The 12,165-nt window shown below is 47.0% G+C and overlaps 1 protein-coding gene across 9 annotated transcripts in view; it reads left to right on the forward strand.

Annotated features, from left to right (window-relative positions):
* SLC28A1 (solute carrier family 28 member 1) overlaps nt 1–12,165 on the forward strand; it is a 61,449-nt gene that overhangs the window by 10,886 nt on the left and 38,398 nt on the right. For 7 of the 9 annotated variants that reach the window (XR_002123737.1, XR_002123738.1, XR_002123739.1 and 4 more), the window contains exons 3-8: nt 697–808; nt 1,656–1,744; nt 2,958–3,049; nt 4,461–4,644; nt 10,406–10,547; nt 11,188–11,301. Coding sequence is in view for 2 of the 9 variants with exons in the window: in XM_019640059.1 (XP_019495604.1) it covers nt 713–808; nt 1,656–1,744; nt 2,958–3,049; nt 4,461–4,644; nt 10,406–10,547; nt 11,188–11,301 (717 nt within the window). In the remaining 7 variants the exon portion in view is untranslated. Of the gene's footprint in view, nt 1–410; nt 542–696; nt 809–1,655; nt 1,745–2,957; nt 3,050–4,460; nt 4,645–10,405; nt 10,548–11,187; nt 11,302–12,165 lie in introns of all 9 variants that reach the window. The other 2 variants (XR_002123742.1, XR_002123743.1) reach the window with 2 other exon arrangements.

Genomic DNA, 12,165 nt, shown 5'->3' on the forward strand with positions numbered 1-12,165 from the left:
AAGAAAAAGAGGGAACAGGAGTGGGGAGAGACATCTTAGTTAGGGCTCTTATTTACAGGTGAGTTTAAGCCTATGAACTGAGCTTCAGCAAAAAACGGAAGGGAGGAAGGGAGGAAGGGAGGGAGGGAGGGAGGAAGGAAAAAAAAGGACTACAGTGGTTCTTATAAAAGCCCAGGGGTAGGTCTGGTTTTAGGTATAGCTTGATCCAGGGACTGGAATGAAATCTTCAGGATATTGTCTCTCCATCTTTCAGAGGTGGGGAAGTAGAATACAATGAAGACACCTCTTAATGGCTGTGGCTTTAACCTGTTGTGGGGAGTGATGAAAGCTAGGGCCTCTCTTCAGAAAAATACCTGTATCAGGGACACATAGGTGCTATCCATAATTTCTTCCCTTCTTTCGCTGTGCAGTGGGCAGAACTCCCATTTCAGCTTGGCCTCACAGATCTGCAAGGCCTTGCCTCTCACAGGTTCAGGAGTGAGCGCAGGAAGGGATGTCTTCCTCCGTCACTGGGGAGCCATGGCCAGGGCCCCCAGGCATGGTGAGGGTTGAGTTCTGGGATGCTATAAGCTGTGCCAGGCCTCCGCTCCCCGCTCCCCACCCTCTCCCTTCCCATCCTCCGCCCTTCTCCAGGCACATCCCTGGGTCCTGCCTGGCCTCCGCGTTTTAGTTTTTGGTCCTGACTTTGTCTTTCAGCTGGAAAGGCTGGCACATGGAGGACGACACACCAGCACTGAAAGAGTCCATCTCTCTCCCATCCGTGCCCTATGGTCTGGACAACAGGGGGGCTGAGCTCTTGGAAAGCCTGGTCTGTCACCTTCCCCATCCCCATTCTGGCCCCCTGGTGGGAGAGGCCTTTGTTCACATCTTCCTTCACACCCCTACCTCCCCCTACCTCCTCACCTCTTTGCTTGAACAATTAGGACACCCCTCCCTGATGTGCTATTGCCCTCAGCCCAGAGCAGCCTCTTATTTCATTCATTAAACATTGGTTGTGCACCTATGATGTGCCAGTAGCGCCTGCCCTAGTCTGAAAGGTCAGGGAGGGTCTCAGCAAGGAAGTGCCGTCTGAGCTGTGATCTTAAGGCTGAGAAGGGGTGAGGGGGGTGGTTCCTGGGGAAGACTCAGCCTGTGAGGAGCCGGCAAGCTTGTCCTTGCACTGGAATGGCCAGGTCGGAGCCCACTGCCCTGAATTCTGGAGCCTGATATAACACTTTCTTCCCTCCCAGCCTCCCCTGACAAAGCCGCCTCCCTTTTACCACACTGTACAACCCAGGGGGTGCCTTTCATACCGGAATCTGCAAGAACAATCCCCCTACACACCAGAACATAGCTCCATAGAATATGGGGCAAATTGTGCTCTGGGGCCATGCGACCAGGTGGCCCTGCCTGGAACTCCCCACCAGTCACAGCTGAGTGTCCCTCCCTCATGAAGACCATGAGCTTACCGAGGGCATGGTATATCTAGCACAGAGCCCAGCACACAGTAGGTGCTCAGTACATGCTTCACAGAATTCAGTTGCTCTCTAATCATTTCCCGTGCAAAACCCCAGCCCATTCCTAAGGTGGCCAAGACCGCTCCCTACTGCAGGCCCGCAACTTTAGTTCTCACCTAGGGTGGCAGGCACACTCTGCTCTCTCTCTGGTGGTTTTAGGAGGAAGGCCGGATCCCTGGCAGCGACTTGAGCCCTGCAGAAGGCAGGGACAACAGGAGCAAGGCCAGCCAGCAGCCCTTCTCAGGATGGTAGGTGGTCTCCAGGAGGGATGCGAGCCGGCTGCCACTGGGAGCAGGGGTGGGGAGCCTGGCCTCCGACACAGAGGGAGGGGGCTCCCGAACCTTCGTTGAAGGAGGGAGAAAGTGGGTTTTAGCCAGCAAATGCGCTCTGCTGGCCTCTGCCTCGGGTGTGAGCCAGGCTGAGGCTCCCAACCTGCTTTGAAGCAGCCAGAGTGAAATCCCTTTGGGAACCCCAATATATGCTGAGGGGCTGCTCTGGTTGAAGTTAGATGGGATCTCAAACTAGCTGGCCTCCCTGTCAAGCTCCCCATCTGCCTTCTACCCCATTCAGTCTCTGGGCACCTTGGGGAACCTCGAGGCTTAGTTTGAAAACCACTAGATTGGGCCCAGGTCACACGGGTGGCTAGTAGGAGACTAGAACTTGGCCTCCTGATGCCCAAGTCTACCTGGGCCCTCCCTGACCAGCCCTGAGCTGAGGAGAGCAGGAAGAGTGGTAGTGATGGTGTGGGGGTTCCATCTGTCTGCCTTGGTTGGGGAGATTGGGGAAGATGCACTTAGGAGGTGGGAGGTAAGGATAGGAAGAGGGGAGAGAGGGTCCTTGGTGTTGAATGAGCATCTTCTACATGCTCTGGGACCCTGGAGGCTGTTTGGGTTCCAGCCTTTCCTGCAGGGATAAGCAAGTGACCACATGACCAGGCAAGAATTGGCATTTGCTCTGGGCTGGCAAGGCAATGGGGGCCACAGCTGCTGGATGTGGGGTGGGCTGTTCACATATCCTCTCCCTGGGAGGAGCTGCTGACTCAATGATAAGTGTCCTGGGTCCCAAGGGAGTAAATGCAGAGCCGGGAGCCTCTCCACCTCACTCCATGGACAGGTGGAAATGGGATGGGAGGGGAGGGGAGGCGGCCATCGGGGTTGGTGCATGTTGGTAAGTTCTTCCTTTCTCTCTCAGTTAATTCCCTCCTGGCCCTGCAGGCCGGATTATCACTGGGGTGGTACTGCTCTAGGCCTGAACACACAGGCAGGAAGGCGTGGATGGCCTGAGCCTTCCCTCGGTTTCCTCTGGCCTGGGGCTGCCCTTCAGCCCTGCTGGATGCCAAGGCCAGTGCCTGGCAAGCCCGTGTCACTATTTTACTGGGGTGGCTTCCACCTGGAGGTGTTAAGGATCCCCACAGGGGAGGGAGTGTGGGGCCCCTCATGAACCCCCTGGTCCTCTCTCCAGGAGAACCCTGCAGCCAGCCCTGAAAGTGAGACACTTCTGCAGGGAGCACACACAGCTGTTTCGATGGATCTTCACAGGCCTGCTCTGTACTGGTGAGCCTGGGGCCAAATCCCCCGGGGACACTCCAGCCCCAGCCCCTCTCTCCCCACCACTCACTTCAGCCACCTCCACCCCAGCCATCCATGTCTCAGGGCAGGCTGTTCACTTGCCCAATAATTCAACAAAGCTTTCTTGAGTACCAACTCAGGGCCAGCTCCCATGCCAGAAGCTGAGTCATCAGAATTAAGCTAGACCAGATCTTGTTCCGAAGGGACTCTCTGATCAGTAAGGGAGAGGGCAACACCTATTTCCACATAGTGTAGAAGCCACCTGGGAGCACCAGAGAGGGATGGGAGTGAGGAGGGAGGACTTCCAGGAGGAGGTGACATTCAAGTTTCACAGGTTGAGCAGGAGTTAGCCAGGTGGAAGGGGAAGGACAATAAGGAGTGAGAAGGCACTCCATTCAGAGGACTCGCAGGAGCAAAGGTGAAAATGGGCAGGGTGTGGGTAGGGAGCTGAACAACAGCCCAGTGTGGCTGTGGGCTAGTGCCCTAGACAAGGAGTGCCAGAGGGCGACTCTGGACAGCTCGGAAAGGGTCAGTGTTGTGTTGACGTAAGAACATCCACGTCTGTAGAGAATGGTAATAATAGTTTATTCGAGCCAAACAGAGGAAACACCTGGAAGCAAGATCTCACAAAAGTGTTTCTGAAAATCAGTTTGCAGTTTCTTTTATGCATTTGCAATTAAGGAGGGAATGTAAGGAAGACTATGTGAAGGTGGGAGAAAGCCAGGTGGGGATTCCCCAGCTGTGTCCTCCAACTAGTCTGGCAGCACAGGGGGTAGGGGTACGGCTTACACTTACTCACAATATTTCATCCCACATTTTTTTATTCAGTGGAAAGGCTGTAAGTCCTTTCCATACTTCAAGGGCCCTGGCTTTTGATATTCATAAGCCAGGGAAAGATATTTCCCCCTCTGCTATCCACTGTCATATTCCTTGCTGGAGGCATAGCACAGACTGGCTCCAAGGGGAGAAGGCCAAAGAGGGGAAGGAAATTCCAGAAGGAAAATGGCTATTGATTAATATTTCAGAACGGGATCCTGGCACACATGAGTGCACTCCTTCCTGGAGCCACTGGCTCATCCATCACTGTCCTCTTTGGAACCTAGTTAGCTCTGGAACAGCAGGAACTCCTCTGATGCTCAGAGATTTATGCTGTCTTGCCTGCTACTTACACATCTCCGCCCTCACATTTGGTCAGCACTCTACAGTGTGCCAAGCACTTTCACAGACATTCTGTCAGTTAACTCCCTAAGAACCCTCCAACAGGGTAGTGGTGATTGTTCTCATTTCCAGGTGAGGAAACTGAGGCTTAGAGGGTTGCGTGGCATTCCTGCGCTGGGCTTGGTGGTGGTGGGGTACTGTGTCACCATCACTGACCTAAGTACCCACCTACTCCCAGCGTTTGCTGCCTTCCTGCTGATTGCCTGCCTCCTGGATTTCCAGAGGGCCCTGGCCCTGTTTGTGCTCACCTGTGTGGTCCTGGTCTTCCTGGCGCACAGCTTTCTGAAGAGGCTGCTGGGGCCAAAGCTGCGGAGGTGTGTCACGCCTTTGGGGCATCCCTGCCTGACCCTCTGGTTTAAGAGGTGAGTGAGCCCACAGCCCCCAGGCTGAGCGGGAAGCCAGAGTGTGTGTGTGTGTGTGGGGGGGGGGGCGAATGTTGGCTGAGGACCTCTGAGTCAGCTCCAGGGTCACAGCCAGGGCTGGGTGAGGAGAGCCTCAGTCCATCCCACCAGTCAGGTCCTGTGCCACGAGGAACACACCCCACCTTGCTTGCTTTCCGGGAGCCCCAGGGCAGGCATTGATGGGTGGCTTCAAGGGTGGCAGCCATCTTTGTGGCGATTTGCCAGTTCCCATCTGGTTCTCTGCCCCAGTAACAACAGGTGACTAACAGCAGAGAGCAGGACTCAACAGTTTCCTAAATTGAGAGATCACAGCCAATCCCAGCAGGGAGGGCCCATATCAATGCCTCCTGTCAGATCACTTGGGTCACGTGTGAGACATACAGCTGCTGGTGGACCACCCGGAGTCCGGAGTCCGATTCAGCAGGCTGGATTGGGATCCAGGTTTCGATACTTTCAGGTCGGTAGCCCCCAGGGGATTCTGATGTAGCCAGCTGTTTCCCTGGACAGTAGTCGCATCCCTTGGTTTTCAAACTGGTTTCCTTAGCACTCTGGAAACCTGGGAGATGCCATAGGGCAGGAGAGGGAGTTGGAGAGGGGAACATTAGACACCCCCTCAGCCCCATTTCAACCAGGCAGCTCTACTGCATCTATTTTATAAACCAAAGTTGGCATACACACACAAAAATGTAGCTGGAAAAGAAGGTTTCTATTGCTTAAAAAAAAGTCTGAAGACCACCGATCTATTTCAGTACCCTGTTTTGTTGAGGAAGAAACTGATGCCCAAAGGTGGGCAAGGACTAAGCCAGGGAGGTGCAGGGCATGGTGGTTTCCCAGAGTAAGAGCCACAGCAAAATGCTGATGAAAACATTTTAAATTTTATTTATAAATAGATTTGCTTTTACATTTTCCTTCTCTTTATTAATTAGATTTATACAAGGATTTATTTTTATAATTGTCTTCTATTATGAAAAATCATTGACACTGGTTTTCCATTTGAGGTATTGATGTAAAATTTTCTTTAAAAAATACATGTGGGTAAATTAAACTATATAAAAACTAAACACTTGTTGATTCAAAGAACACCATCAAGAGAGTGAAAAGACAACCCACATAATGCGAGAAAATATTTGCAAACTATATATCCGATAAAGAACTTGTATCTAGAATTACAACCCAACAATAAAAAGACAAATAACCCAATTGAAAAATGGGAGAAGGATTTGAATAGCCATTGCTCCAAAGATATACAATAACCAATAAGCACCTGAAAACATGTTCAACAACATTAGCCATCATGCTAAACATGCAAATAAAATGCAAATTAAAACCACAATGAGATATCACTTTACATCTACCAGGATGGTTGCAATAAAAAAGACAGATGATAACAAATGTTAGCTAAGATGTGGAGAAATTGAAACCTTCACACGCTGCTGGTAGGAATGTAAGTGGTGCAGATGCTTTAGGAAACAATTAGTTCCTCAAAATGTTAAACATGGAGGAACCATATGACCCAGCAATTCCACCGCTATGCATAAACCTAAGGGAACATATATCCATACAAACATATGTCCATAATGAAAACATATGTCCATACAAAAACGTGTACACAAATGTTCATAGCATCATTATTCATAATAGCCAAAAAGTGGAAACAATCCAAATGTCCAAATGTCTTGGCCCAGTAGCAGGGAAAAATTAACTGTAAGAATGAACCCTGCTGAGGCCCTGTTTTAACAAATCTTAAAAACAAAACTTGAAAGCGTCAAACAGCACATCAGTTAGCCACGACACAACCTTAAGTGGGCAAACATACATCTAAATGAAGTCTCCAAAGAAAAAGGAGAGAAGAAAAAATACTTACAGAAATAATGTCCCCCAAATCCCAAATTGGATGAAAATTAAAGCCCAAGGGTCTAAGAAACGACATAAACTCCCAGCACAAGATACATGAAGAAAACTTCACCAACACACATCATAATCAAATTACTTAAAACCAGTGATAAAGAGAAAATCTTAAAAACATCTACAGGAAAAAAAGAAATGTACAGACAGCAGATTTCTCCCCAAAAACATTACAAATGAGAAAACAGTGGAACAGTAAAAACAAAAATAAAAACCTGTCAATCTAGAATTCTTTACCAGGAAAATATTCTCCAAAAAAGGAGGAGAAATAGGACTTTTCACATGTACAAAAGTTGAAAGAATTTTTCAGACATAAAAAAGCAGATTTGGGTTACAAGAAATATTAAAGGAAATCCTTCAAACAGAAGAAAAATTGTAGCAGATGGAAACCTAGATCTACACAAAAGAATGAAGAGCACTGAAAATGATAACCTCATGGGTAAATAGGACTATCTGTGTATTATTTAAATCTCTTTTAAATGTAATCAACTTATAAAGCAAGAATAATAACAATATATTGCCAAGTTTATGTTATATGTAGAAGTAAACAATTGCACAAAGGTTGGGAAGGAAGAAATGAAGTTATGCTGCTGTAAGTTTTCTATACTGTGTGTGAAATATATAATTTTACTTAAAGGTAGATTGTGATAAGTTAAAAATACATACTACAAATGCTAAAGCAACCACTCAAATAACATAACAAACAGTTATAACTAATGGCTTCTTGAAAAAGGAGATAAAGGAGAACCATTTAAAAATAGTCAATCTGAAAAAAGGTAGAAAAATAGGAAAGCGGGAATAAAGAACAGATGGCACAAATAGAAAATAAATAACAATATGGTAGATTTAATCCCTCTCCCATACTAATAATTACCTTAAATGTACAGACTAATATCCTTCTTGAACAAAGATGTAAAAATTATTAACAAAATTTTAGAAAACCAAATGCAATAATATATATAAAAGGGATAATACATCATGAATGAGTGGGATGCAAAGTTGTCCCAGGAATGCAAAGTTGATTTAACATTAAAAAAATCAGTCAATATCATGTACTATATCAACAGACTAAAACAAAAAACCATATGATCATACCAATAGATTCAGAGAAAATATTTAATAAATTCAGCATCCAGTCTTGATAAAAACTCTGAGCAAAGCAGGAATAGAAGGGAACTTCCTTAACCTGATAAAAGGCAGCTAGCAGAAGTCTGCAGCTCACATCACATTAAATTATGAAAGACTGAATGCTTTCCTACTGAGATCAAGGACAATATAAGAAGGTTCATTGTCACCACTTTTATTAAACATTGTCCTGGAGGTTTTATCTTGTACATTAAGGTAAGAAAACAAATAAAAGACATACAGATTGGAACAGAAGAAGTAAAACTGCCTTTATTCACAGAAAACATGATTATCTACATAGAAAAGTCTGTGGAATCTACAAAAAAGCTAGTAGAAATAATAGCGAGTTTAGCAAGGTTGCAAGAGACAAGATCAACATACAAAAAAACCCCCCCACAAAACCCTGTATTTCCATATACTAAAGCAATCACATTTAAATTATAAACGTTATTTAGAATAACATAAAACATATGAAATACTTAAGGATAAATCTGACAAGAGACCTTCAAACCTGTACATTGAAAACTATAAAACACTGCTGAGAGAAATTAAAGGAGACATAAATAAATGGAGCAAATTATCAAGTTCATGGGTCAAAAGACTCAGTATTGTTAATATATCAATTTCCCTCAAATTTATAGATTCTAATAATATGTCAATCAAAATAATAGCAAGCTTTTTACATAGAAATCAGTAAGATGATTCTAAAATTCATATAGAAATGCAAGGAACCTAGAATAGTCAAAACAACTTTGAAAAAGGTGAACAAAGTTGGTGAAATTACACTACCTGTGTTTAAGACTTATTATAAAGCTGTGGTAATCAAGACAGTGTGGTATTGGCACCAATGGAACAGAATGGAGAGACTAGAAATAGATCCGCATATATAAGGTTAATTGATTTTTTTTTTAAATGGCGACTGTCCTCCAGGCCTCCCCCAGAGGCCACACACCTCAGCCTTTCCCCCCGCATGCCTCTGACACCCCATAAGTCACTGTCCCTCTGCTGGAGCCCAAGAGGGCGCAGCGTCACTGGCCCCCATGTGGGGTCCGAACTGGGGCCCCGCCGTTCAGAGCCCGCGCTCCCAAGCCAACTCTCAACCAATGCGCCACTCAGCCGGCCCAGTTAATTGAGTTTTGATGAGGGTACTAAGACAATTCATTGGAAAAATAATCATCACCTTAACAGCTTCTGCTAGAATATATGCATTTCCATATGCAGAAGAAGCAGGAAAAGGAGGCAAGGCAGAAACAGAAGAACTTTGTCCATGCCTCACGTTACATAAAAAAAATGAATTGAAAATAGATCATAAACCTAAGTGTAAAGCCTAAAACCATAAAACTCCTATAAGAAAACATAGGAGAAAATCTTTGTGACCTTGAGTTAAGTAAACTTCTTACATACAAAACCAAAATCACAGTCTATTTAAAAAATTGATAAATTGAACTTCGTCAGAATTAAGAACTTCTGCTCTTTAAAAGATATGGTTAAGAGGATAAAAAGACAAGCCACGACTAGGAAAAACGTTTTGCACAGTATATGTCTGACGAAGGACTTATATTTGGAATATATTAAGAACTCTCAAAACTCAATAATAAGAAAAAGAACCTTTGGGCTGGCCAAGTGGCTCAGTTGGTTAAGCGCTCGCTCAAGAGTATGAGCTCTGAGCAACAGCGGTTCGAGTCCCGGCCCGAGCTGAGCTGCCGCTGAGCTGCCAAGAGGTGGCAGGATGGCTCAGCTAAAAAAAAAGAAAACGAAAAAGAGCCCTTAAGAATAGGCTCAAGATTTGAACAGACACTTAATTAAAGAAGATATGTAAGCGGCAAATAAGCACATGGAATGATGCTCAATATCATTAGTCATTAGGGAAATGCAAATTAAAACCACAAAGAGATACTACTATACGTCTATTAGCATGACTAGAATTCAAAAGATTGACCATACCCAGTGTTGGCAGAGATGAGGAGAAACGGGAACTCTTATGGCTGGTTGGGAATGTAAAATTGTACCATTACTTTGGAAAACAGTTTGGCAGTCTTCTAAAAAGTTCCACCAACCATATGATTCACCCATTCCACATATAGTATGTACCCAAGAGAAATGAAAGCATACATTCCTACAAAGACTTGCACATGAATGTTTGAATGTTCATAGCAGCTTTGTCTGTAATAGCCCCAAACTGGAAACAACCTAAATGTCCCTCAACGGGTGAATGGTAAGCCAGTTGTGGTATAGCCACATGATAAAATAGCTCTCAGCAATAAAAAGGAATGACCTATTGATACATGCAAAACCATGGATGAATCTCAGAACAGTTACACTGGGTCAAAGAAGTCAGATAAAAAAGAATATGTGCTGTATGATTCCATTTACATAAAATCCTAGAAAGTACAAACTAACCTGGTGCCAGAACACAGATCAGCTGTTGCCTGGGAACAAGGAGGATGACAAGGTGCTCAGCTCCATACATACGTCCTTTAAGTTCGTCCTCTCCTGACCTTGAGACATGGGGAGTCTTTGGCTTTATTTTCCCAGTGAGGAAATTGGACTCAGAGAAGCTAGGTGGCCCACCTGAGGTCACACAGCTCTCTGTCCGCCTGCCAACCCTGAGCGCCCCTGCCCTGGGCCCTTGGGGGCTGCTCTGTGGGGTGAAGGACATGCTGAGAGTGCTGGCTTTCTGCCTCTCCTGCAGGTGTCTAGCCCTAGCCGCTTTCCTGGGCCTGATCCTGTGGCTGGTTCTGGACACCTCCCAACGGCCTGAGCAGCTGGTCTCCTTTGCAGGCATCTGTGTGTTCATCCTCCTCCTCTTTGCCTGCTCAAAGCATCGTTGCGCAGTGAGTGCTTAATTGTCAGGCCTGGTGTGGATTGCAGCCGCTTGTGTCTCTGCCTCCTTGGCGGTGCAACCACCCCAATATCAGGAACCCTCCCGGTTTCATGGTGTGCCTTACGCCTTCCCCCCCCCCCCCCCCCCGGCTCCAGCCAAGCCTCCCAGAGATCCTGAGTCTGAGAGGAGTCCAACTCCCTTCTGCTGGAATGGGGACATAGGGGGAGTAGGATCAGGACAGCGGGGGGTCCTGCCTATGGAGGAGGAATGGGGGAGGGTCCCGGCAATGGAGGTTACACCGAGGCCAGACCCCGAGACTGCAACTCTGCCTACCCAGTGGTGACACAGGATCAACTGCCGTGGTATGCTCCGGTTGGCCAAGTCTGACATGGGTTTTCGGTTAGACTTTGCCCACCCCTGCCCACTGCCCCAGGTCCATTGCTGTCAAGACCATGACCTATTCTGAACCCCAGGAAGGATGTGACCACTGGTAACAGGCCGAGAGCTCTGGCTGGGTTCAGCCCCCATTCCACAAACAGGCCAAAGCTCCTATAACCCCTCAGAGCAGCCTGCTTCTGCCTTCACCCACCCTGTCCCATGTGGGTCCCCAGGAGCTGAGCTCACGAGAGGACCTTTCTGTTGGGTGGCAGGTGTCCTGGCGGGCCGTATTCTGGGGCCTCGGGCTACAGTTTGTACTTGGACTCGTTGTCATCAGAACAGAACCTGGATTTATTGCGTTCCGGTGGCTGGGCGACCAGATCCAGGTGTGTACATGGAGCCCAGCTGTCCAGGGCATCTTGGGTGGCCAGGGGATGGAGGAGAAGCCACTCTGTTGGGGGGAAGGTGGGCAGTGCGTCCACAGAAAGAGATTGGGAATAGAATGGTGGGTGTGTACTGGGCCCTATACCAGGTGGGCCGCTGGGGGCTGGGCTGTGCAGCTGCTGCTTCCCTTAGCCCTGGTGCCACCTGCCCAGACAGAGGCTGGGTCTGATATCGGAGAGAGTCGCAGAACAGGGAGCTTCTTAGGGTACCTGGGCACAAGGCCTGTGGCCCTGAGCCGTCATCAGTGATGTGGAACTGAAATAGTTAAGAATGCTTTAAAAAATTGGCAAATGATTTGCTTCATGTATGTGTGTGTTTAAAAATAATGTTCAGTTTGTTGAAGTTATACTACTTTTTAAATTCCATTTTTTTTATTGGGGTAAACGCACAACACATTTACCATTTTAACCATTTTAAGTGTCAAGTTTATTCACATTGTTATGCAACCATCATGATTTACTTTTTAAAATATAAGTTATTGAGGACACAAGGTTAATCCTGTACTCAGCCCCTCTCCCCGTTGTGCATTTCCATCTGCTCCCTAGAAGACCAAGTCCTGCGTGTCCAGGCCCTGTGCACACCCACTGGCCATGCCGGCAGCTTCTGCATGGGTTGTTGTGGAGGAGGAGGCAGACTTGCTACTCTGGTTATGGCCCCATTTTATGGATGGGAACAGAGGCCCGGACAAGAGAAGTGACAGGTCCCTGAAGTCACAGTGCAAGTTCAGGACCTAAATACAGGTCTCTTGTAGAAGGTGGCTGGATTCCAACACCAAGGCCGTGAGCCTAGGATGGAGCTGTGCCCCT

The sequence above is a fragment of the Hipposideros armiger genome, unplaced genomic scaffold, assembly GCF_001890085.2.
Source record: "Hipposideros armiger isolate ML-2016 unplaced genomic scaffold, ASM189008v1 scaffold_48, whole genome shotgun sequence".
In the NCBI taxonomy this organism is placed as follows: Eukaryota; Metazoa; Chordata; class Mammalia; order Chiroptera; family Hipposideridae; genus Hipposideros; species Hipposideros armiger.